The sequence below is a fragment of the Pempheris klunzingeri genome, chromosome 16 (assembly GCF_042242105.1).
Source record: "Pempheris klunzingeri isolate RE-2024b chromosome 16, fPemKlu1.hap1, whole genome shotgun sequence".
NCBI classification, from domain to species: Eukaryota; Metazoa; Chordata; class Actinopteri; order Acropomatiformes; family Pempheridae; genus Pempheris; species Pempheris klunzingeri.
In genome coordinates, this window is record NC_092027.1 from 2773072 (window position 1) to 2800850 (window position 27779).

At 42.3% G+C, this 27779-nt stretch overlaps 1 protein-coding gene across 1 annotated transcript in view; it reads right to left on the minus strand.

Moving 5' to 3' along the window:
* Positions 1 to 27779, minus strand: part of LOC139215780 (glutamate receptor ionotropic, NMDA 2D-like) — a 94049-nt gene that overhangs the window by 65018 nt on the left and 1252 nt on the right. The window contains exons 2-5 of the mRNA XM_070846814.1: positions 26138 to 26275; positions 21562 to 21828; positions 12996 to 13183; positions 8445 to 8585 (exon numbers count right to left, since the gene is read on the minus strand). Of these exons, the coding sequence (XP_070702915.1) occupies positions 8445 to 8585; positions 12996 to 13183; positions 21562 to 21828; positions 26138 to 26275 (734 nt within the window). The remainder of the gene's footprint in view (positions 1 to 8444; positions 8586 to 12995; positions 13184 to 21561; positions 21829 to 26137; positions 26276 to 27779) is intronic.

Here is a 27779-nt window from a genome sequence, read left to right on the forward strand (position 1 = left end):
AATTCATGAAAAATGGCCTCAAACTAAAATAACAGTAACTTTCTATAACAACAGCTTTGTAAATGTACTGTACTTGTATAGCAGCAACTCTTTAACACGACAGTCTCCTTCACCCTTTCATACACTAATCACCTGGACGAAGATAATCACTCACACTTTGACATCCTCTAACCCCTGAGCCACAGCAGCTCCGAGCCAATTGTGGTGCGTTTAAGCGCTGGACAAAGGAAAGAATGGCTGCTGCAGGTATGCTGTATTTTAAAGGCTTTTCCCGTAATTAGTCAGAGTGGTGAGAGGGAAAAGCGAGTGGCCATTACCCTGGGCAGAGCCATTAACAAAGCTTTGGTCTAATTAGGCAGTAAAGTCTACCGTCCTTTTTAATACCCTCCAAGCGCACATTTCCAAACTCATTCTGGACCTGCCCTCCCATTGGCTCTCACCAACTCCATAAATCACCCTGATTGTTGAGGACGCGAGTCGTGTATCTTTAACTCGTCTCCTGGGGACGCACCTCGTGTATGCTGAAGGCGTGAGGCCCAACGTGACGGACGGCGCTGACAGCCGGAGCGAGGCGGCACAAAGGAAGAGGAAAGAGGCAGAAGGAAGGGGGAGATTTAGATCATGGCCAGCAGCTTCTGTAAGCCGGCCTGCTGCTGATCCAAGGCTTCAGCTGTAAACGTGAGGCTTTGGTGTCAGCGAAGACAGCAGCAGGCAGACAGTGAGAAGCAGCAGCAGCCTCAGGAGAACAGGAAGCTGCTGGAGTGAGTTAAGGGCTGTTGCATCACTGTTGTTCCTCAGACTTCATGTGCTGAATGGAACAAGTTCAGATCCATATTATTATTATTATCAGATCCAAACAGCGAAGAGGACAAACCAGGCTAAATCTTTGACAAACACAAAAAGTGTACTGTGGTTTTATCAAAGTAGAACAGATATAGAACCACGGCTGTGCTGAGACCTTCTGGCCTCAGTTTCAGCTTCTGCGTCTGTAAATGATCCACTAGAGATCTTTACAGGTCCTCGTACACGACATCATGTCTAGACAGTGGAAGCAGGACAGAAGAGACAGACAGTGTGAACCGTGACCGTCCTTTTTTTTTTACCTTTGTCTCTTTCTTTGTGGATCAGCTGCATTTTGGATTTGGTCCAATTATCCTCGGTTTCTACTCTGGACCAGTTCTGACTGTCCTCAGGGTATTTTACAGACCGAGCACTGTTCTGTGTCAGTTTCAGGTTTTAGTTTTCCACAAGTGTGTTTCAGATCAGGTCCAACATTCTGTATTCATGAAGACCTCAGCTGTTTCATCATATGCACGGCCACGCCAAAGAGCACACCCCTCGTATATATATATATATATATATACGCCTGCAGGGCTAAACTTCATCTGGTGTCGCTCTCAATAGAAGACAATAAACCCACATATCTTACAACACTGATGGATCTCCGTGTTATATCCAAGAATCAAATTGAAAGCGAAACTGAAAAAGAATGAATATCAGAATCTAGTGGACACCAGAAGATAAAGCAGATTGAAAACACAACAAGAAAGGAAACAAGAAAAGAGAAAAGGTCTCATGGAATAAAGAAAAAAAACAGAAATACAGTGAATTATTTTTGAGCCAGAGGAGAGAGAGAGAGAGAGAGAGAGAGAGAGAGGGAGGGAATACAAGCCAATACCAGGCCAGGAAATACGACAGATGGCAGGGTGACAAGCAGACATGTTGATGAGCAACCAGAGAAGGTGTGAAAAGAAGAGAGAAAAGAGACGGATGATGAAAAAGTATCATGACCGGACGTAGAGTCCTGATGCTCCATCATTCTTTAGTCAACTCATATAAAAGTCCTACATAATGAAAGCAGCCGCACATTTGGATTCCCTCAGTGGATCCTGCTAAACATGTGACCTTTATCGATAACTAGTTTCTTTGAATGCAGCCTCATAAATGATCAGCTGATTCCATCTCCTCTGTAAGTCTGAGTCATTAAATAAACAAAGATATAACATGTTTCTTATTTTTAGATGGATTTTTACTGTTTACACTCGATGAATATTACTGTTAAGTCTTTAAGTGTTACATGGATAATTATTCCCAACTGAAAAGCATTATGCTGCATTCACTGTGACTGTATACACTCTTCATGATAAAGTGGCATAAAAAAGGGGATGAAAATCACAATCCAGGACAAAGTTGAATGTTTTCTGAGGGGTTAAGGAGCCCAGAGAGAGAAGCACAGAGGGTTTTCTGGATGCCCTGAATGAATTTGGCTGTTGAAGATCACCGTGGAGCGGTTATTAAACAAGTGAGACGGAGCGAGCGGGCGGGCGGTGTGACACTCCTCCACTCCAGATGAGCAGTCGGTCCCCCTGAGGGTTCGAGGTGACTGTCTGACTCTCCTCCTCCGCTGTCTCCCTTTTTCTTCCACTTCTTCCTGCCTTATCTTCCTCCTGCTTTTCCACTTCCCTCGCCCTCTTTCTCCATCTTGTTCTCTCTCCCTCTTCCTCCACTGCTTAGTTTTGTTTTTTTTTGCCATCTCCTGTTTCTGTCACCTCCTCTCCTCCTCTCCTCCTCTCCTCTGTTCTGTCTGGTTGGCTTTTTTACATTAAGCTTCATCACAGAGGAGAAATAATATGCAATATTATAATTAACAGTTAATAACCATAGCTTTTCTTATTCCCCACATCTCCTGTCCGACAGTCTTGCGTTGCTCTCATTCTATATTTGACCTGATGCCTCAATCCAATTTTAAAATACAAATAAAACTGTCAAACCGAAAAAATGTTCTCCTTTTTTCTAATGCCTTTTATTAGACCGAGCCTCAGTCTGGTCTTCCTGTCTCCCTTATATCTGAAGCGTCTCCTGACATCCTCTCTGGCAGTCCACACTTATACGCTTTACTTATTCACTTACAATGCACTGTGTGCCTCACTTGTCTGAAGGCATAAAACCCTCCTTAAATCTGTCTGTCGCCTGCATGTCTGATGAATGAAGTGGCTCTAATCGTCCAAATTAGGATGCAACTGTGGCTTTTACCTGGATTTGGATTTGCCTGCTCGGTATGTTTAACAGAAAGAGCAAATCCCCAATCCTGGTGTTTTGTTTTTTCCTCACCACCAGCCTGCTGTTACTTGTTTTTGTTGGGAGGTTGTTATGGGATGTTTTGCTGCCAGCTTCAGTGAGTGTTAAACCTAAATGGTAAACCATGATGGTCACCGTCACAGAGCCAAATCAGATGCTGGTGACGACCAGCCGGAGGCCCGACGTGGACACACCGTCCACCTAAAGACTGTTTAGCCTCTTTAACCATAACAATTATAAAGGAGAGTGATGTGAATGCGTTCATTCGTTCTATTGAACTCTGTTTCTGCTGTTTACGTCCTGATGGCTGGGAGCTGCAAAATGATTTTCATGCAGACAGCCTAATCCCCACCACCACCATCATCATCATCATCATCATCATCACCATCATCATGGTTATCTGTGCCTCTGTCTGCTGTCATCTCCATCTTCCATTTACTCTCCATCCTCTCAGCTCCGCCTGCCAAACTTCCACCTCTCACATTTCCTGTCTTCTCAGTCCTCACACACACACGTCCCCTCGTTTTCCTTCTCTTCTGTGCATCCTCATATTCGAGAGTCTCTGTGTATGTATGTATGAACATGAGCAGCTGCTTTGCTCAGAGGATTTTGGGGCTTTTTGGTGAACGCAGTGTTATGTCTATGTTGTTCAATGCACATCTGTCTCAGCTGTCAGAGCTCACAAAGAGAACAAAGGCTGACTAATGGAGATCATTAGGAAGCAAAGCAGTTTTTAACTGTGTTTTGTCTCTTCTTACTTTTCCTGTGCGCCGATGTTGTTGTTCTATGACAGACGTCCATGACATCTGTGTGAGGCTGCTCTACGTTAATGAGCTCTAATGTAGAGCCTCATCCCATATTGTAATGTGAATTTTCCAGAAATGCAAAGTCAATAAATCCATGAGATAATTACTGTAATAGTATCAACTTTGTTCTACTGTCATTTAACGATTAATTATTCAGGGGAGATTTGCTGAGCGTGCATTCGCTCTGCTTCCAGCTCGCTCGGTGCCGTTCATTCAGACGGAGAAGCTCCGGCATTTTTTGGGGGGTTTCCCCTCGGTGTAAAACAGGATGTCATGGATGTGAAAGGCAGAACTGGTGAAATACAAACCTTTCATGCGAACCTCAATTTTCAAAAACAAAGAGAAGCATTTTCTGGCAGGAGCTTCACAACAGGTAATAGAATCAAGCACACGGGGAGTTTCATTCCCACGATAACACGCTTTATGTGAGCTCAGAATCTAAATACAGCAGTCGCAGCGAGCTTGGATTCAGTTTCCCACTGGGAGTAAAGGTGTGGGAGTCGGGGGAGTGTTTGGGTGTGTGGTGTGATGTAGGAATATTTATTATGTACCGGCGGTTCGCCTGCAGTTAACATCTGCCTTTCATATTAACCCCTTGAAGGTCCTCAGAAATAATCACGTTAAAGATCCTTACACACATAAATGTGTATGCATAAAAACAAGCCATAAAAATGTTAAAAATCTTTCTTTTTTTTAAATTTTTTTTAAATAGTTTTTTAGACCAGCATCAGCCCTAATCATACATATCAAATTTTAATTAGTTTTTAAAAAAATTAACCCTTAAATTGCCATGTTTTTGTCATGATGCGCATCATTTTATGGTCTAAAATACACAAAAAATACATGAAAAAAATTGAGAACTCTGAAAAATTCACCATCTTGCAAAATTATAAGCAATATGCATGAAAAACTGATAAAATATGCTAAAAATGAAAATCATAACACACTAGAAAGTGCTGAAGACCCTCAAAGGGTTAACCACAATCATGACCCATGCCCTTAACCATATGTAGATATTACAGAAAGCTACAATTAAAGAATCCCATCACGGTTTCACAGAATAGTCCTTTATCAACTTTCTTATCTGGTAGTAGATTTCCTTAAATGTACCATCTCCCTAAATAGATGCATACACGTGAAATGAATGCATCACATCTGTATTTTATCCTGTCATGAGACTGTGTTCATGGAGTATTTAAGAATCCAGGAGCCTTCAGTGTTCCCAAAATAAAGATGTTTACACGCACGGAGGGCCACACAATTGTTCAACACAACAACAGGATGAGGTTTCATATCTGTATAAGCAACACTTCAGTCACAGCAGAGCCATCTTTGGAAAGTTGCTCGTCTCCCCGGAGAGCGAAACCCTTCACGTGTTACAGGTGTCATTCATGCTGCTGTGGCGGGGGCTATCGCTGCCACTCGATGAGACTCCCACGAGCCCCGGTGCCTGTCAGCGTGACAGACAGCCCCGCTGCTGATTGAGAGCATTCAAAAGCCAGATACTGAAGGGTATGAAATGTTTTGCCGAGTTGAAAACGAACCTCCTCACTTCATTAAAGAGTGCAGGCAGGCAACCCGCGGTAACCATCCATCTGCGGGGAGGATTTCTCCACCACTGTCATCAATCTGTCATATCAGCACCAATCTGTTATTTTCTCACGTTAACTGTGGTTATTTAGCTTTTTGTTGTGGCTGCTCTTCCTGCTTTATCTGCATTTATTTCAGGAGCAACTTGTGCACTTTATTTCGTAGAATGTCACTTCCCACACAGCAAACTTTTGAAATCACACATTCTGCTTAGAAATAAAAAAGTTGGGTTTATAAGAAGCCTCATTCTGTCTGGTATCAGCAGTAGCTTGCAGCTGCTGCTACTGAACTCCTTCACTAATCACTAAATTAATTCTCTATGTGTGCTTCTGTTTCTCTGTTTTAGCCTTGATTATTATCCTGTAATTGCCAAATGATGCCAGAGTGGCGCCTGTTCAGGAACAGTTACAGACAGCAGGCTCACTTTGAGCATTACATCACATTATTATAGTCATTTGGAGTTTTTTCTTACAACTCTAAACACTGGTAGACATTTTGGGTGCGATGTTTTCCTCACAGACACTTTCACATGTGGAAAGGAGAGGTTATGGATTACACCAGAAACCCTACAATGAATGGCTGACTGAGCACATTTTTGGGGAGTATGATCATAAGACAGTGGGCAAAACTATAAAAGATCACATTTGGTGGCTCAAGTAGAAGCAAAGACTGATGAGGACTGAAACTTTCTCCACTTGGGCAAAACATTTGAGAGTGGAGAGAAACCAAAGGGAGAGCTGCAGAGTTTTGAGTCTGAATCTGAGTTGTCATGCAAAAGCACACACAGACACACACCAGTGGTGGATGTCTGAGTTTGCTGACTACAAGAAACACTTCAGTATTCAAATCTGGTGAAAATATAGCATTTTTTTTTTACTGTAGCTGCAAAAGTTCTCCATATTCTCCTTATTACTAAATATTAACCAATGCAGCCTCACATGAGTGGTACTGACTTCATGTGAACTAGTCAGTCACAGACACTTTCAGGGCATACTGACAGTAATGAGAGAAAACAATTAGAGAAACAGAAAAAAAAAGACCCCAGATGTTCATCACCTTTGCTGCAGACCATGAACAAACAGATTTCAATTTCAGCAATCATCCATTTCCTTTAAAATGCAAATTAAAAAGCCCATGCCCTGTTATTGTTTTCACACCTATTCGTACTGGGAGTTTTTTTGTTTTTCCCCCCCAGCAACGTACTTTTTCACATTCAGTGTGAGGCCTGAGAGCCGGCACAGCTGCAGTCCTCACGTAGCTCATCAAATGAAGCGGTGAGGGACTCTGCGCCTTGCTCAGGGGCGTTTTGATTCTATCTGTTGAAATTAGGGTTCATTTGTGTTTCTTTTTCATAATACAGTGGGTAAAAAGTTGACTTAATGAAATGTATAAGCCATCCCTGATCCATATATTCTGCATCTCCCCTGCAAAACATTTCCTTTGTGAGTGTCGTACAGTACGACGGCATTAGTAGATTTGGACAAAACCTCCCGAGCCAGTCTAGCAGCAGGTTACCAGACAGCTCCTGTAACCCTGACAGCTGAAAAGGAAAAGGAAAAGCTGACTTCCTCAAACAGTTCCCACAGGGGATTGTGCCAAAGAGCAGCAGCAGTCAATCAAGCATGCAGTCAAATGCTGGACTTGTGCTAGCCTGCTCCTCTGCTCATTTTCCCTTCACAGTACGAGGGGCAAATTGTCTAATATGGAATACTGTACATGGTTCCTAAGTGACAGATGAGAAAACACATATTTATGCACACAACTGGAGAGTTTCATTACCTTATGAAAACTCTTAATTCATCCTAATTGAAGATATTTGTTTTGTTTCTTATATGCAACAGAGGAGGCTGCAGACCAAACACTGCTTCAGCTATTTTACTAGGTTACATCAGGTTTACACTCGGTAGGGGCGGGTGCAGTAGGTAATGCCTGGTGCTAATAAAGACCTGTCACTCTGGCGGATTTCAGTGATTTTCGTCTCTTTCATTTTTGTTTACTGGGGTTTTAATAGCTACTTACAGTTTACACATAATGTATGAGGATATAGTTTCATTGCATAAAGTATTTACCATTAATCAGGTGCAATAATAAGCTGGATTTGCCAGTTTCCCACTGATTTTACTGTTTTTGGGGTAATCTATAAACTGATGAAGGCTAACCAAAAGTGCTGTTAGCTCTCTAATATTTGAGGCCAAACAATCTAAGCGGGGCGAGGATCAGCCTGGCTGTCAGTCCTCTGGAGGACACACCTTTGTGAGCCACATCTTGCTTCAGAAGTAGCAGCTGTGAATTCTGGCTTATAAGGCGACGCTTTGCAACAGCTTTTGAGATCCATTGCTCACATGCATCAGTGGTGAAAAGCAACACATCCGTGAAGTCCATGCAAAACACCAAGAAGTGCGTCCATCGTGAGAATACACACACATCTGCATTCATTCACTGGTTTAGTGGCAGCTAGCACCACTTTCTCTCTTATAGGACATGAATGCACCAAATTGTCTGTCTCTGTTTTGGCAGAGCTGAATGTGACCTTAAACAGTGTTGCTGAGTTGCAGAATCAATACACTCTCAATGTCAAGGTCCTTCATCATGAATTATGTGCAAAGAGCAAAGTTAATATGTAAAGCCAAAGCAAGAAGAAGAGTTTGACCTCTTGATCACGACACACGGTAATCAATCCTCTCAGTCCGTAGCATTAGCAAGTTAGCACGAGTTCAGCAGGTCCAGGTTTCCATTACTGGACACAATGAGAAGTTTCACCTATTAAAAAAAACAAAGCAGCTGTTTCCAGGCCAGAATGACTCAGCTCTGGATTTGCTCTCAATGTGTAAAGCTTCATTAATGCTGCCACTGTTTACTTTTCCATGCTGTCCTGCTGTTTGCTCGTTCTCGCTGTATGTCGGGGAGCTGGTGTGAACAGCATTGAAATTCAAAGTCACCCTCCTGTCCCCTCCTGTCCCTCCCTCTCACCTGATTCTGTCTGGCACTCGGTGGGTCTGGTTGCCGTCACTCTGGCAGTTGCCGGCGTACTGTGACCGGCTCGTGGCCCCCTGGTCCCTCCGCAGAGCCATCGCTCCATGGGTGAGCACAGAGACGCCTTTGGCAATGCGCCTGCAGGATTAGGGAGAGAACAATGTGAGACAGAGACACTGGGGCATTTTCAAAGTCTTTCCTGACACTGCTGAGGTCCACAGAAATACAGGAGAGACGGCTGTCACTGCTTGAATAAGTGCATATCCACTTACAATGAAAATGCAACAAGGCTCAAACTTAACAGTGAACTTATATGTGAAAATGAAAGGATTCCTCCCACCACCACCCCCCCACCCCAAGGCTGACCTGAGCAAAATTTTAAAGAACTCCCATCTTGGCTGTTCAAATAATGTGTGGCTTCCACAGAATGAAAAGTAATTACATATCCACTGACTGAGACACTGCAGAATTGCCCAATTTCCACAAATGAGATTCTGGTGTTGGGTGCATGCACTTTTCTGCACACAGAAAATGTTGAACCAGGACGAAAGAGCAAAATCCAAACCATCTCCTCATCAGCTCAAAACGGGACTCATCTGCATTAAATCTTCTCCCTCTCTTCTTTCCTGCCTTTGTAGAAATCATCAGAGAACATGAGAGTGCTGTCAGGATTTCTGGGTCTTAAAGGGACACCTCACCATTTTGGGAAGATATATTTGCTTGCTGCCTTGTTGGTTAGTGCAAACACTACAATCATAAGCATGAGCCCTTGCCTTAACTATGTGTTTATCACTGCAACTATTATTATAAAAGTCTCCTGTTATTAGCAAAGTAGTTATTTTATACAACACATGGTTTTTGGAGGGCGTCAATTCAAAAAACACTTACACACTGTGTGTAAGTCAGCTGGGATTGGCTCAAGCCCTCCCACAACCCTGATAGATAAGCCGTACAGATAATGGAAGGAATTAAAAAAGACTCGATATAGAAACAGGCAGGCTGAGGCTTTGTTACGATGACTGAAGGGCTGCACTTCTGGTTAGTTGATTATAAAACCACCGGAACCAATAAATGACGTGAACTATAACTATGTCCAGCTAGAGATTTGGTGGAGATGTCGATGCTCCTACGGGGAGCTCTCAAAGCTCCCCTTAAAGGCACACGGGTACAATATCAGAACCAACAGTCCAGGTCAGGTAGGTGGAAGGAGCCGAGTGTTTCTGCCACCATTTACACCTGCATGAATCTGATTGGACATTACTAGTCAGCTGGTTGCTGAGCAGCTGATAAATAAGTCGCTGATGATGAAGCATGAATGAAGGAGCCGGTGACTAATGCACCACTTCACTATGACACTGAATATCCAGCTCCTAAATGTATTTATGCAGCAAGTATCATCAATTCCAATAAATAAATATTAGCAGGCTCTTTGCTGTCCGTCTCGGGACAGTTTAATAATAGATCAGTGTGTCATCTGCAGCAGGAAGCAAGAGACTATTTAAAAGCCGCTGCTTTTTAATATGGCTGTAAAGTCAAATCTGATTTGTAACTCGCCGCATAAAAACAAGATCAAATACTTCTCACATCTGATTATACATGTCGCTGGGATTTATAATGCAAAATAAACATTTAAGACCAATAATAGTACTGATGATAAAGCCATGCAGACAACACTATCTACTGATCCCAAAAAACATAAAGCATTTCAACGGTATTCTTGCTTCCATAAGTCAGTGCAGTACCACTTCAAACAAGCCGGCAGTGCAGGACATGAAGTGAGGAAGGGCTGAGTTCAAAAGTTCTCTGCAGATAAATTTGAGGTGTCACAAATTCTGTCCTCTTCACAGGGAATTAATTCACAGTCATGGTGTCTCCAGGAGAGGAAGCAGGGGGCTCACAGTTGTACTACTGCTATCACTGTCGCTTTGAAAGTTCTGAGATTTTACAGCACATGGTCCAGTCAGGTGATAAATAAAATATGCTGCTTTCCATGGGGTGGGGGGTGGGGGGGGTTAATGAAGCTGGGATATAAATGAAAATCTTCTTGTGCACATTACGATATGTTGAATCAGTTGAACAAGGTGGAATTGGATTTACATGTGGCTTGAAAGAGCTGTTAGCGTTGCAGTGAAACTCAGAGAGCCTGCCCTTTACTTCAAGTGTTCACTAAAGCTACTGGTCCAGAGCACAACCATAATGTTAGCATGGAGAGAAACCTCTCTGGGGATCCAGCAGCAGCAGCAGCGGACATAAACAATGCAGCAGGGACACACTTACCGTAATAAACCACTGACAGGAGGCGTCAGATACATGTGAAATATTTAATTGTAGGGATTCGGAGGACACAGCTGGTGCTTCCTTTGCACCGCTCATTATGCAATAAGCTATTTTCCACGGGTCAATTGTGTGACGGTGCATTCAGGTGATCCTCATCACCTCATTCATGTTCAAAATATCACATGACGAAGTTGTTTTTTACCACGTATTTGCCTTCAAGTGCTCGTAAATATCTCGCTTGAAAAAGCCCAGTGAAAAAACTGGAGGAAAAGTTACTTCAGATTCTTTAAGAAAGTAAAAACAGCAATACCACAATATAAACTGCCCCCAGATATCATTAGGTATTAAGTATTATCAGCACAATGAGCTTGTATTGTAATATTGTAATGTGGTATGTTTAAAGATTAATTAACTGTAAAACAACTCTTGTTCGCAGTGGAGCTGCTTCTGATTATTTATACCTTGGAGGCAGCAGCTCAACAAGACTTCTCTCAAAAATAAGCCCATCGCACTTGTTGTTTTTAAAGCTTTCAACCTCCTCTTGTGGCTCAGTCGTCACAGAGATGATTTATCTGTGGTCACATGACATTTACATTACTTAACAGCTAAACTAAGACAGCTGAGCAACTCGATCACCTGAGGACTTTATTTGGGGCTGAAAGTTTCAGAAATAACAAGTTAATTGAATCTTGTGCTGAGACGGGTTTTGTCAAAATAGCTTAAATTATAAAAATGCCTTATATATTAATAACAGGTAATATTTTGTAGTTTGTAAAACCAGTATACCTGCCTGTAGTGCAGTGAAATGATTAACAAAAAAGAGGATGTTACAGTATAAAGCAGCATAATCTTTGTTTTCCACTTTAGGAAAGATGTTGGTGATAGAAGGCAGACAGAAAGTTTAGGTTTTACTGTGTGGATATAGTACCAATTTTAGGTGGTAGGAAGAGGAGCGCCTGAATGCACCATAAGTTCTGGTGTGAGTGAGGCCAAGTCGTCTCATCTGGGGACGAGGTGCAGGTCCAGTCTGACGGCCAGGTCTTCAGAAGGACCCATCTGCGTTGGTCGCCTCCCTTAAGCATCCCGCCCCGGTGTTGGGACGCACCATCTGTGTTTCGCAATGAACCATGACACTCTGCCTGGTAGTGACAAGTGTGCTGCTCACTTGGGCTTTCCTTCTAGCATGGACACTAATTTCACAAGCATAAAAATTTGAAATGCTGCTTGACAGCTGGAAGGAATCATCTCAGTGGATTCAAGATGGCCGGTAGACGGCGAGTGTTCAGTCAGCACGGGGAATGACGTGGCAGAGCCCAAGGTGGTGTGTGGGATGACGTAAAAAAAACAAGAGTCACATCCAAGAACTCAGTGGACATTTCATGCCTACAACTGTGGCACATTTAGTCAAGTGTGTTTCAAACAGACACCTTCTTCACCTTGTAGAATTAAATTCAAGAAAACCTCACTTGCAACATCCCACTGCCTTTTTAAAGAGTAAAAACTTTCTGATCTGCCGTCGTGACTGACGTGGATTAACGGTTGAAATCAATGAAGGTGCCTTCCTTTCATCTGGCCGCACTTGGTCAGTCTATTTAGATTAGATTAGATGAAAATGTAATGATCCCTGTGGTGAAATCAGGTCATCCCTGCAGCAGAGAATTGGGCACCTTCAAGGTTCGGCATCGAAGAACTCACTTACTAAATGTAAATTCTCAATTCAACATTGGAACCGAGTGGATTTTCAGCAGTAAGAAAAGCACAACAAACTGTCCACTCTGCAAAAGTCTTCATCTGCTGAAGAGAACCATTTAACAACACACACTTTTTACTTTTGAGGGAATATTTGCCACAATCTTCTTTTTACTGATGAAGAGTTAAATCTCTAGTAGATAAACACTCCCTCAGTGAATGTAGTACACTCTTAAGGTGTTTCAGACCAAGCATTAGCCTTTGCTAATGATTTTACTTGCACCTTCTACTCAGACTGTGATCAATTTCAGTGCAGTCTGGCTTCCTTAGTGAACACTTTCCTTATAAGGTATCTATAAAGATCACATGTTAATACCAGGTGTAAATGGGGTTAAATACCCCAAATACCAGACACTGCCCTTTTCTGTTTAGTAGAGCAGATACAATGAGCATTGTGTACAGGAAGTCCATTAAAGCAAAGTGAAAAAAAAAAAGAAATCAGCATATATAACATCTCAACAGGTCTTCAATAATCTCCTCTGGACCTGTAGAAGCTCTGAGTCCCTTCTGCTGTGCTCGTACCTGCGTGGCTCGTCCCTCCAGCCCTGAGGCCGGATGGCAAACAAGGCCTTGGGCAGCCCCTCCAGGCCCAAACCGGACAGGGCAGGTCCCACGGCGAACCACATGTGACTGGGCCCGGCCTGACCCGCCGCCCAGGCTGCTCGGAAAACCAGCTCAGCCTCCTCCAGGGAGCAGTACAGCAGACGGACCTGGAGGGGGGGAGAGAGGGAAGGAGGGAGGAAAGGAACGGAAGGTGGGAGAGAGAGTAGAAAGTAGAAAGTGAGCAAGGAGGAGGAAAGAAAGTAGGGAGGAGGAATGATAGGGAGGAAGGAAGTAAAGGGAAGGAAATGAGGAATAGATTGTCAAGACAAGAGGGAGTAGGTTTCAAAACGTGGGAGAGTGAAGGATGAATCAATCAAAAGAAAGAAAGGAAAGAGGAAAACAATTAAAGGAAAGAGACAGAGGAAGAGGAAGGAAAGGAATAACCAAATGATCGAGAGTAGTGGATGGAATTAGAGAGAGGAGGGATGAAGGACAGAGGAATAAAGGGGCAGAGGGGAAGGAAGAAACAGGAAATTTATTTGAGATGGAGAAAATTACAAAAAGAGGACAAAAGAGAAGGAGAGAAAATGGAAAAAGAAGAGATTAGAAAGACGAAAGGAAGAGAGGAGGTGTCGAAGGAAAGATGAGAAACAAAATAGGGAGGGAGGGAGGTAGGAGAAGAGGAGGAGTGTGAAACCAAGAAAGACAAGAAAGATGATAAGGAGCAAGGGTGAGGAGAGCGAGAGCGACACAGCCACAAAGAAAGAGAGGATGAATGAGTGTGGAGAAATAAAAGAAACAAAACGTGAATCTCCATCCCATTTTTCATCTTCCCTCTTCCTGAAGCTTGGCTGGTTCATGTTTCCTGTACAATCATGGTTCAAAGACATCCTCTATATATTTCTACATCAATAAACCAGGTGCACTTATACGTTAATGCTTCTCTTTATTTTCATTCTTTTAACACATAGAGCTGCACTCGAAAAATAGTCTGCCTGCATTTCCGCTTCATACATTATTAAAGAGGGGGAACTGAATTGGAGGGGGGGGGGGGGGGGTGAGATTAAAAAGACAAAGTGAGAGTAAAAATTGTGAAACCAGAAGAGGGCTGTAGTGTGTGTGTGTGTGTGTGTGTGTGTGTGTGTGTGTGTGTGTGTGTGTGTGTGTGTGATGCTGAGGGTCCTTCAGATGATTACTCAGAGGAAGCACTTGAGAAAAATGTGCGCCACAGTTTTGTAAGACAATTGCAGAGATTATAAAACTGAAATTAGTCACCGTAAAAACGCTTCACTAAAACCCTCCGATAACCGGCAGGCGTGTGGCGTGTAGATCCTGTCACAAGCTGCACATTCACCACTGTTACTGCGTCAGAGAAGCGGCGAGATGACGCCGATCGCTCCCACTCAGCCGACAGCAGATGGAATCAGGGTCGGCATGAGGTCCGAGCTAACGCTCACTCCCTGTCAGCCACATCTCCTGAGCAGTCAGGGTATATTTAGACCTATTTACATATAGAGCTGGCGGATCTTCAGCTTGAAGTTTGTCACTCTATACATAAGAAATGAAGAGGATCCAGACTGCCGAGGTGTTCCCCCCTCTTATCCCTAGAAGGGGGAGCTTTCTGCCATCCTTCAGAAAGAGGAGTCATTTCTTATAATTTCGTGCCATCAATCACTTTGTTAGTGCAGGAGTCTCATTTTTCAAACGTTGGACATCTCATTTTGGAAGAAAACATGTCATTTAGATCCCCGTGGCTCTTCATAATGTGACAGAGCTTAATCTCATCAATATCCAGGTTGCAGTGAAAGAAAGTTTCCTTCGTACAGAAAAAATGCATCTTTTAATTGAGTCATCCCATAATTTACTTTGACACCATCACATATTTTTTCAAGAGCTACAGCAGATATTTTAATTTCACGATGGAAACCCTCCATTTTCACCCTTAACAGCCAGCAGGCGAGCGAGTCCTGTCGTGGGACTAATAAAGGAATATTTTAGGAATATCTTCAAACACACATCTGGAACATTTGTATCTGCAGCTTGAATCTGGAGTTTTTAACAGCATCACAGGTCCACTTTTAGATTTGACATCTGTAAAATACAGCAAGAAACACAAAGACAAGAAACTGTCCAAAAACGTCCTGTCATATAACAAAAAGTTTAATACTGACAGAGGACAATGTGAAAACATTCACTGGTAATGACTACTCACTAAGGAGTTTCCCCTGATTTAGCTCTATGGAGCGCTTTAGCATCTTTCAGCTCATTGTTTTACTTTTACTGACCGCAAATTTAGTTCACTCTCATTATTTTGATTCAGGCAGCAGCTGGCGGCTGCTCTGATGAACCCACTGTACGCTCCAGGCTCAGCGCCCAGCGAGGTCGACACAGACAACATGAGCAACTCTCTGGTCAAAGCATGGGCGTTTATCTGCTGCATTTTTCTCAGGAGTCGATGAAAAGGAGAGTGAATATTGGACTTAGATTTAGTTTAAACACAGTTCTATTCTACTGCCTATAACATCTGCTATTACTGCCTTAAATAAGGCTACACTTTAACTGCTTTAAATAAGGCTACACTTTAACTACTTTAAATAAGGCTACACTTTACCTGCTTTAAATAAGGCTACACTTTACCTGCTTTAAATAAGGCTACACTTTACCTGCTTTAAATAAGGCTACACTTTACCTGCTTTAAATAAGGCTACACTTTACCTGCTTTAAATAAGGCTACACTTCAACTGCCTTAAATAAGGCTACACTTTAACTGCCTTAAATAAGGCTACACTTTACCTGCTTTAAATAAGGCTACACTTCAACTGCCTTAAATAAGGCTACACTTTAACTACTTTAAATAAGGCTACACTTTAACTGCTTTAAATAAGGCTACACTTTACCTGCCTTAAATAAGGCTACACTTTAACTGCTTTAAATAAGGCTACACTTTACCTGCCTTAAATAAGGCTACACTTTAACTGCTTTAAATAAGGCTACACTTTACCTGCCTTAAATAAGGCTACACTTTAACTGCTTTAAATAAGGCTACACTTTAACTACTTTAAATAAGGCTACACTTTACCTGCCTTAAATAAGGCTACACTTTAACTACTTTAAATAAGGCTACACTTTACCTGCCTTAAATAAGGCTACACTTTAACTGCTTTAAATAAGGCTACACTTTACCTGCTTTAAATAAGGCTACACTTTACCTGCTTTAAATAAGGCTACACTTTAACTGCTTTAAATAAGGCTACACTTTACCTGCTTTAAATAAGGCTACACTTTACCTGCTTTAAATAAGGCTACACTTTAACTGCTTTAAATAAGGCTACACTTTAACTGCTTTAAATAAGGCTACACTTTAACTGCTTTAAATAAGGCTACACTTTACCTGCTTTAAATAAGGCTACACTTTAACTACTTTAAATAAGGCTACACTTTACCTGCTTTAAATAAGGCTACACTTTACCTGCTTTAAATAAGGCTACACTTTACCTGCCTTAAATTAGGCTACACTTTAACATCAAAGACTGGGAGATACAGTAAAAAATAGCATTACACAAGTAGTTTTTGTTGCTGCACTGCTTGATTTTTCATGTAGTCGTTCTAATGTAATGGTAAACTTAAGTGATTCAGACATGTTTAGGAAAAACAACACGCCTGCTATCTTGCTTACCAGTCACAACAGCGAGCTGCGAATCACCAGCTGATGCCTGTGGTATGCTAATTGGTGAAGGCAAGCTTTGAAGTGAAATAAATGGCCCATGCAGCACTGCTGCCTCCCCGGTGCCTCTGTGATTATGCATAAAAGAAACGTAAGATTAATAATTTTGCATTAGCTGCGACAGAAAGACTTCAGCTCGGAGAGGCATATTGATGTTTTGCGAGGGGCAGATGAATTCTTTGGGGCACTGGAGGCTAATCTTAATTTCAGGTGTAAATGAAATACAGATTGTTCACATTCATATACCGCTTTTGAGACATGTTAATGCATGATGAGAGAGGGAACAGGAGCGGTGGAAGAGGAAGGGAGATGGAAAAGATAGGAAGAGCGGTAAAGAAAAGTATCAGCGGTAAACACTTCTGAATTATACTGGTATCACAGCGCAGATGAGTCGAACCAAATCTAATCAATGACTCCAATATCAAGACTGTGTGTGTGTGTGTGAGAGAGAGAGAGGATTTTAGCATACATTCACAATGCAGAGCATGTCCAATTCCCAAATACTATTCAGAGCTAAACCTGCACTATAATGCTGCTATGGATACATTATGAGACAGTACCCTTTGGTTTTTTTATCAAAGGCTGGAGCGCCAAGGATTATCCAGAAATTGGCACACAACTGGGATAGCAGCATTTTAAAATGGAACAGTGACAAGGTGTGAGCATCACTACACAATGATGAAGAACAGGCAGAATTATAGTACAATGGTGGAATATTCACTGTAGAGTTACTGTCACTGGCAGCAGAAACCCGAGGAGCAACACAAAACCAGTTTTCTCTAATCTTGGCTCAGGGTATGAAGCAACTCTCAGGTTTGACTGGACTCAACAACAGGCTACTTATCTGTCTTAATGATCTCCATGTTTCCTTTGGTTTGGTATGATATTAACACGTCTGTCTCATTAGAAGTAAAGCAAAAAGCACAAGGAAAAGATGGAAGGACTAAATGGGACTCCAGCACAGCATAAGAAGAAACATCAGTGATGATGTTCTGACAGCTAGATCACCTGTGAGTTTCACTGGTCTGCAGCATCTTCTGTTCCTCTGGAGTCAAACCACATTGCTCATTTAAATCTATTTTGACTAAATAATCTTACAAAAAGCCAAATTCAGAAATTCTTCTCGGACTTTGTAATCAAACGGGGTTCGGCGAGCGTTACACTAATTTTGTATTTGCACAGATAATGTTATGCACAGTGTGACTGTGGCCGACATCCAACCAGTTTCTCTTAAAAAATGTTGTGGTCCTGCAGATTCAGAGCAGCCTGATCAGCTGGTGTGTCCAATTTCCCAACAGATTTCCAGTAGCCTGGAGGGGTAAGTTGATCCTCACATCGGATGCTCTGATACTTCTTCACTCAAGCCTCCTTGTTTATTGATCCTCGCTCCTCCAAAGGAAATTAGAGCATTACAGCAGGCTTTATGATCCAGTAGCAGACCAGATTGAATCAGGTAGGGAGACGGGAAATAAGACGAATGAGACTCACCCATACAATACACTTATTAAAGCTCCTTCCAGAGCACTTAGTCCCTAAGACAGAAAGGCCAAACAGATGCAATGAGTTATTATTTCAAGGACATGTGCTTATATATCATTGTTAAAAATACCAGACTTAGATGGATGAGCCTGAACGTGAGGAAGTCAATACCCCCGAGGGCAGCAAAACAAAAAAAAACATCCTTGGAAACTGCCCAAAAACTTGCTTTGTGCATGACTATTTTAGAGGGGGGGGGGCATTTAATAACTCAGCAGTCCTCAGCTGCCAAGTGAATTTCAGCACCAGCATGTTAAGGAGGTTCGAAGTAGCACCTGTACATATTGGACCTTTGAAAGCAATCAGTGTGTTTGAAACTTCAAATGTGATACCTGCAGTCAGCTTCAGATTTAAAACAACCTTTAAATCCACAAGCAGCAGCAGCGGCACAGAGTTTTTAAGCTGAATGTCCTGCAGCGCTGATTAGAACAAGAAATGTCAAGCGTTCGGTGGCACGAGAGGATAAAAGATCACCAAAGGTTGGACAAAAGTTTGTGCCGTTCCAGCAGGTAGATGTTGAGATATCTTTTTTTGAAAACACTGACCTGCTGGTGGCACTAAAGGATCTATAGGATTTATCCTCTGAGAACCATGAAAGTTTCAGGCTTTCTCTGCTTTATCAGGTTAAAATATCTGCTGTGAAAAGGGTTTATAGTTGCTGAGGCACTTCAGTCTGTGCCAAGGTTGTGGACAGACTGACATTTCCATCCCTAAAGTCGAACCACTTCCTGGGCTAGAAATGCATCAACCCATTTTCTACACACACGAACAGCCTCACCTTTTTTTTTTTGTCACTGAACGTATACATCTCCTCATCTGAAGCCCAGCGGGGACTTCATTCACTCCCTCACTATTCAACATTTCATATCACTTTCATTACATTACATCATGTTCAATCTGGCCCTTTTGCTTTTGGTCAATTCTCCCTCCTCCGCTTCCGTTCTTTCTTTCTCCCTTTCACGGAGTTCATTTTGACAAAGGTCATTTACGCTGACAATGGTAAAAAGGATGGGAGCAAGAAATGAATACAAATTTAACGAGTGTAGTGTGAAAGACAGATGTGAAAGAGAGAGATGGCAGAGATACGGCACATGCTCTGTGAAAAGATGAGCACTGGGGACAAGGATGTCAGATAATGTCCATTTTTACATTTTCCCTCCGCGTCTTCTGGACTATATTGTTTGTTTTGCAACCTTTTAAGGTTAGAAAATGTTTTTGCTGGAAAAGGTTCATTGTACAGTCTGATTTCTTTGGTCTTTTTTATTATGTTAAAGCTGCACTTCCAAGGCTGCTAACCAAGGCAGCTTTAAAATATTACGCTTAAAATAGCCAAATCTAAAATTCTGTCCGCCAAAACAGCAGTGAGGTGAATCCATGAGCGGTCTTTATGAAAGAAACTTTCAACCTCAGGGACACCAAGAAAAACACGACATGGAAAAACCAGCCAGAACTTGCAAAAAGTTGTCGTCTGTCTCTCACTCTTGCAGTAATTTCTATTTCTTATTCCATTTCTTCTGCTGAAAACAATGACTTCAATAATCCTTAAAGGCAAAACTGATGTTGACAAGTCAGCATCCCCCCCTAAACCTGATAAAACATTAATTCAAACAGCTTAAAACTGTGTATTTTTATGTTTATAAGAAGTGTGACAGGTAAGTAACGCTAATGCTAATGTTCTAAGTATCAAGTAAGTTTTCAAATTACTAGGAATTTGGTATGTTGGTGCATAATCAATGCAAAGAGCAAGGGTCTCTTCATTTCTAACCTTTAAATATAAATATAAAAATAAGGATATTTATTTCTGCTGTCCTGTGGTGAGATTTGTGGATTTGTGGAAATGAAGTCTGCAGCTAGGTGGGACCTCTGCTGACTGTTTTTCATCACTCATGATGAAGCCCAGTCAAGAGCTGCGACAGTTTTACTCTGCAGTTCCACTACAAAGCTCCCAGGTGTGTGCGATAGTGTGTGTGTGTGTGTGTGTGTGTGTGTGTGTGTGTGTGTGTGTAAGTGGTCCCCCAGGATGTCAGTGTGAATGAATAGTGTGTCCTCAGTCAGCCTCCCCATAATAAGGCTTTTACTGTGAGTGAGGGGCCACTTTTAAATGGTGAGATGCTATAGCTTCTTTCAAAAGGTTAAGACACCTGAAGAACTTCTAATGTCAGAACTATAGGTGCCTGTTTTCTGCTACACGCAGAAAAAAAAACTTTCATGATTGTGTTCTCTCTCCGAATCAGATAACACAACAAAAGAAAAGAGCCTCAAGCCTCGACCCATATTAGCTTCCCTTCCCACCTGCGAACAAAGACACACACGCCGTTTGCTGCACTTTGGCTAGCAACCAAACCAAAGTGCACTCCTGAAATCAGTTTGCTGGCTGGATGGCAAACTAGCTAATCAGCTGCAGCACATTAAACAGCTAAAAACCTTGAAAAATTGGTCAGCTGCTAAAAACTGGGATCCTTATTTTGCAACACCAGTGCCAACAAAACACTCAGAGGCTCCAGGAGCACTTCTAGTTTATCCCCCCAAAATCTGGTGTTGTTACTTTAAATCACAAAATTATTCATTTTAAATGTGAAAATAATCTTTTTACTAACATATGTGATGATATTTTGTTATTTCAGGTTCTTCTGAAAGTCCCCAATGTGATTTGAGTTGTTTCTGTCCTGTACTTAGAACATATTTGTTCATTTATTCGTTCCTCTCTGTTCTCCTGAATACAGACCTTTTTCTGCTTTTATATGTTTCCATTCCATTTTTGTTTTTGTAGGTCGTTATATGTAAGCAGAGCACTTGTGTTGCATTTTCTCTTTTTATGGCCGTGACCATCAGTAGGAGGTTAAAGCAACAATGGAGGAAAAAATATATATATTTTTTTTTCAAATAAGAGACTGGATGCGTTCACCATCTGCTTCTTCGAGGCTTGTGGAGCGTTTACAGCTGTCAGTTTGCTGTGGCTCAGGCTACAGAAGAAGTCTTTCCAGGTAGACAGATGAGCGACAGGTGAATTAGAAACGCTGATTTCTACAATTAAATATTAAACTTTGTTGCTGTTGCTTTTAGAAATATTCAATTATGAGGTTTGGTATTTACTATTAAATACTATTACATTTAAAGTCTATTAGACTAACCCTGTTCTGAGCTCTCAGCACCCTCTGCCATTTAGCATGGACATGTTACTACTGGACTTTAAAACTTGCACTACAGTTTTTATTTAACTTGCACTTTGGTTTTACTCTGCACATTACATTTACATTACTCTATCTATCTGTCTGTGTGTCTCACCTGGGCTTCGTTGTCTTTAAGCAGCCGTTTGGTTCGAGTCACGCCGGGATCATCCGTCACGTTTAGCACCACCACGCTCTTCTTTTCCCAGCCGATGAACGAACCGTCCGTCATTCCCTCGACCATGGCCAGGAAGTCCTCGTAGCCGTGGTGACGGGTGGTCACCACGGAGAAGGAGGTCCAGTCGTACTCTTCGAGCACCTCGAAGATGACCTCGAGCTGCAGCGAGGTGGAGCAGGTGAACTGGAGGTAGATGGAGCCGCTTTCCTGAAAGCAAGGAGAAAGAGAGAGAGAGAGAGAGATGAACCCTTCGACCATCAGGACATTCGGTTGGGTAGATAGTGCCTCTAGATATATATTACACTTTACAGAATAGGGGAAAAGGAAAACCACAAGAAAGGCTGATAACACATCACCGTTATCAACTCTGACAGCTTGAGCTTATGGCTCCGTTGGACCTATTTTTAGCGAGGCTGCCACATTCTGAGAATCCAGCAATGGATTTAAAGTTATCAGAAATGAGTCGGCTATGAAAATAACGCAGAAGTTGTAATAAACCGTGGTGTTCCTTTAAGGTTAGCGAAACAACACCAACTTTAATTCTGGGATGGGACACAAACCCCAGTCTCAACATGCAAAGACCTTAACTGGTCTTAAAGTATTAAACATATGATATTACACAGTATAAACACAGTAAATTATGTCTTTCTTATAAGTTGTGTCTTCATTTTTTTCTTCTGTCATATGAAACAACTACTACAACAGTAATAAAGTAATAAACTGCTTATCAGTAAAGAGCACAAATGCCAAAATAAAAATAAAAAATGGTGAAAGCCCACTTAGAACCACCGCTAGCGAGCTAATCTGCTCCACCAGCGCCCACCTGAGCTACTGTCAAATACATATTATCACATACGTTGTACATATAGAGGGAACTTGCTTGCTGTAAGTTTTTAGTTTGCTTCTTTCATAGTTATCATTTGTGCATTAGAATCTCAATTTGTGTGCCTGAACTAGAGGTCACACCTCACCGTTTACCCCCAGCAGAGGCAGATCCCAACTGCTGGAGCCCCAATCAGCAAGCAAGCAGCCCACACGTCTGTATTTTCATCACTGGACACATATTCTGTGCACTGACCAGCACCACAATGACAATGAACTATCTGCCGTATACACCCAGGCTGACCACACCTTTACTTCCTGTCTTACTACTGTACAATTGCCTGCACTGGCGGACGAACACTCCACTGTTAAGGCTGAGAGCGTATCCATACAGCAGGTTCTCGTCCAGTGCGGCTCTTTTCTTCGCCTCTGGCTGACTAACTTCAGTCTGGCTGAGAGGGAACACTCAGAGGAATAACGCAGTCTGTCTGTCAAAGAGTCCTTGGCTTCTGAATGAGGCTTTCAGTGTCAATGAAAGAAACAATGATAGCCTTCCTCTCTGCTGCTCCAGTCACATTTAATCTGGATAGATGAGCCGCTCACTGGTTGAAAGAGGAGTTCATTTCTTTTGGCTTTTCTTCTATTGTATTTTTCTTAAAACTAGAACAAAGGAGCAGGATGGAAAACCCATATAGGTTAAGAATTGCAATTAATGTGAGCTTAGAGTGTGAAATAAAGCAAAGCACTTATCATGCCAATGCATATTCCAATGCACTTTTTAGACAGTGTCCAATGTTTTAAGCAGTAATATTAGCATTTAATTATTTAGGCTAGCTCTAAAACAAAGAGGTGTGTGTTTTAATCAACCACAGAGACTCTCTATCTCTATATATATGTAAATGATCAAGGAGCAAACTCCATGGAGCACCACGCCGCCCTCCCATATCGACAGGGCTCACCTCAGGTTATGCTGCACTGAACTAGGTCAAATATCAAACCAGCACCAGCCTGATTTATGATGTAAGCTTGTCTGCATTTCTCAGCGCAGCTCAGAGTGGAGTGTACAGGGAGCGTGCTGGGAGGGAGCGGCGGCGATGCAGCCCGACACGTAAAACAACATTTCTGCGTCCCCCCTTTGGAAGACGGAGCTAAAATAAGATACTCTACTAGCACTCTTGTCATGTGAGCACTCGCCAGAAACAATGAATGACTAACGCTGCGTCCCAAGTCACAGTTTTAGAGGCAGTGTTGACACAAGCTTGATTGATTTATGGCGTGTGTCAGGAAACACGCATGAGTCAGCGTCCCAAAGGCAATTAAGAACTGATTAGAGTTTGGTTGTACAAAAAGATCTCAAAGCAGAGCTACTCTGGAGGCACAATGCTCATTTGTGCTGCTGAATCCCAATGGGCAGGGCCAAAGAAGTGAGTAACTTTTCAAACTAAGTAACTTTGGATTTAAACACAGGCGAATCCGCGAGACACAAGCTAAAATGAATAGTAACTGGGAATCTATTTATCTACTGATGTAATAAAACAGGCTTTATTGAGTCTAACAAGTGCAAAAGTAGTTCTGCACCTCGTGCTACTTCAAAGCAAACTCACCTCCCACCATAAACACAGCTGCCTCTGATAATATTTGAAGACGCTGACAGTTCAGTGCCGCGCCGAGTGTGTTACATCAACTGTTACTGTAGCTGAAGTTACAGTTGTGTACAAGTCACAATGCGCACATCACATCACATCACGCTGTCGAGAAAGATCCTCTTCAAGTAAATCGGCTCACTTATTAAATATCACAGCTGTCATGCTAAACGGCCTTGTTAGCTTGATGTGCTTATCACTAATGTGTGTCTGCAAAACATTACCTGTTGTCACGCACAGATTAGCCAGTTGGAGAGCTGATACCCATTAATTAGACCATTTAAAACATTTAAAACAAGGTGACACAGTCATTGTGATGAGCTGAATCTCTGATCCTAAAACCCTGACCCTGCAGTGTAGGTATATTGACTGATATTGCTAATACAGCTTATCTGTGATCTGTAGTACACTAGACTGCTGCAACATTATATAATATTTCCTCTTCTCAGTGAAGAGAAGCAATTCTGATGCTGATGAGCTTTGCAGCAGTGACAGAACTAGAGCAATTCTGACAAAAATTTAATTTCCCTCTTCTTCATTACAGCTTAGTAATGAGGTCAGCGGCGTGTTTTCTGCAATGTTTAGCCTTTAGAACATAACTATATCCTACAGGGGACTTGACTCATCACACATCCTTCACTCTGCCTCAGTTTTTAGTGCCATAACTGTGAAGTACAGCCCTCTGTTACAGATAGAGACTGTCGTACATGATTATTACTCACAGGACTAAATTAGCCTTGCTTCTTTATGACGATGTCTGAAATCACTTCTAGGTGTTTTCTCCTATTGGCACATTTACCTGACGGCCCCACGCTGCTGTTAAAGCTGCTCCGCTTTGCATCAGATGAGTGTGCGTAATGTAAAACGGGGTGATGAAGCCACCTGACTCTGCTCTATGTGGCACTGATGAGCTTTTACTCATCTATGAATGAGTGTTACTGTGGCTGCGTGTCTGCTAGATGTGCAAATGGACAAGTGGTCGTCATGTCAACTATGTAAGGTCAGTATGTAAATGCTGTGTTTACAACTTGTTCCACAGCCCACAAGAGGCCAAACTATCTGGTGTTAATCATGCTTTAATTTTGAAGGAAATGTATTATTAATCTTAGTCTTTATTCCTTGTTTGAATGCTTAATTATTTATAGTTCAATTTAAATATTCATTATAAATGAAAAACTGACTTGTCAAATGAATAATTCTCATTAAGAAACAGTCTATTAAGAAACAGTTGCCACTGATGGACCGCAGAGCGCAAGTCTCCATCCACTTCAATAGACATGAAAGGGAACAACGTCCAACTTTAACCTTAATTTACTGATATACTACATAATACCAGTCTATCCCATTAGAGCTAGCAGCCTCAGCCATAACGACCCTTTCAGTTAAAGGATGCATCCATCCATTTTCTTCTGCTTATCTGGGGTCAGTTTGGGCGGTTAAGCAGGGCCCTCCAGACCTCCTTCTCCAGAGCAACTCTTCCCAGCACCCCGTGGGGGATCCAGGGGCGTCCCCGGGCCAGATGAGATGCATAATCCCTCCAGTGAGTTCGGGGTCTGCCCCAGGACCTCCTCCCAGCTGAGACGTGCCCGGAAGACGTCCGCGGGGAGGTGCACCTCTTCAACCGGCTTTTCCACATGAAGGAGCAACGTGGGCCCGTCGCTCTGTGGGCCCAGCACAGGGGTCGGGTGCTTAGTGAGCCGGGCGACGGGCAAAGTTAAACTTTTTCTTCTTTCTTCTAAAGTATTTCATTAAACAACAGTAACTTAATCACCTGGACGTTGAGTCCCCAGTGAGCCACAGTGGAAGGAGTGGACCAAAAAGCGGGAATTTGTAAAAGAAAGACTGAAACTTTGGTGGATATTCACTTGATCTGACGTTAACGTTAAGTTCAACTGCTGAAGCAACAGATTAGCTTCACATAAACTTGGAATATATTTTTGCAAAACAATGAGGAAACACACACCCCCCCCCCAAGCCACAGACACCCGTCGCTTTAGTCCAAATTAAATTAACCGGGTTGATGATGCAACATTTAGTAATGCAGTTTTTACCTGTGGCTCTCGTCCCAGACTGGCCCCTCCCCCCACGGCGACAACGGGAACCCCCGTCTGAGCGGAGACAAACTCCAGCATGGGGGCCAGAGGGGCGCGGTTCGGCGGCGGCGGCCTCTCCTCCTCAAACACCAAACCCTGGAAGTAAAACAAATGTTGCACAATGAAAGAGAGCGCATCAGACAAAAGGCGTTACATCAGCCTCATTGAGACGCAATTTCATAAGCTTCTCATCAGACTTTTATTCATCAAAGCTGCCGTTCCTTTTATTCTTAGGCACCCTGGAAATAAATTAAAGGCTGAACAAGTGAGCAACATATCTGAGAACAATGTGTATGTTCACATTAATCGAGATAAGGGCTCATACTCCGGTAAAGACAGTATTGTTTTTATCTTCCTAGCAAATATCTCGACTTCCAAAGAGTTTTAGAGGTTTAATGACGTCATGAAAGAACTGCTGGAGGCTTTTAAAAACGGGACTCTTGTGCTGCTCTGATTGGCAATCAATGCTTGCAGAGATAAAATCTGAGTTAAGTCCCTGCAGTGGACTGGCATCCTGTCAGCAGAGGAGCGTGTGTTGTACCTGTACAGCCGAAAGCTGCTTCACACCGCAGAAACAACAGATAAGCTCCTGGCTTACGGGCCACCTCGGCTCCTACATGGGCTTATTACCGGGCGTAGCTGTTGCACACACACTGAACTACTGCTGCAAACAAGCCCTGTTTTGTATGACTGTTCTGGTGACAAGGGCTTTGTCATGATTACTTTTCAAGAAAGAACTGTCAGCAGAGATAATGAATTCAGGATAAATGCATGAAGTTCTTGCCATTACTTTCTGTAATGATACGAGGAGAAGCATTGGTGATTTGAGGCCGGCGTGATGACTTAACGCTTGTTTTCTTGTAGCGGTTCAGGGGAGCAAATTGAAGCTAAGTGCAGCTGACAGCTCAATTCTCACAGGGAAGCATTTGATATGCAAATAGGCCACGGACAGGACTTGGGAGTAAGATACCAAGTGTGACTTAAAAGAATTAATATCATACGTGATGGTAAGATGTTCTTAACAAAACCTCTGACGTGTTCTGACATGAAAACAAACAGAGAAAAAGCTAGACGCAGATTAGATGTACAGATAGAGGCTCAATAATCTGTATTTTTTTTAGAGAAAAATGAATGAATGAATGTATGAATACACAAATGAGTGTGTTTGATTACCTCTGTCAGTGTGATCACGAGCAGCGTTGAGGTTGCAGACTCCCATCCACAAGTGTTGACTTACTATGAATGAATGAGTGTGAATGAGTGAAAAGATAAACAAACTGCACAATGAAAAATGAGCATGAATGAATAAAGGAGCAGTTTGTCAAACTTGTAAAACACAACGACTGTGGGAACCAAAACATGTTAATGGTCTGACGGATAAATGCATTTTTCAGGTAGAAAACTTTGGCTCTGATCTTTAGGGGAGGGGGTCAGTGTGCTTTAAATGGGGTACGAATGGGGTACACCATTACAACTTTGGATTTTAGAAACTTTCCAGCATAGATAAACACGCCGGCTTCATGCAGTGGTTGGCCATGTATGCAGAGGTGACATCGAACATCGAACACATCGAGCAAACATGTTCTTTTCAAGCACACCG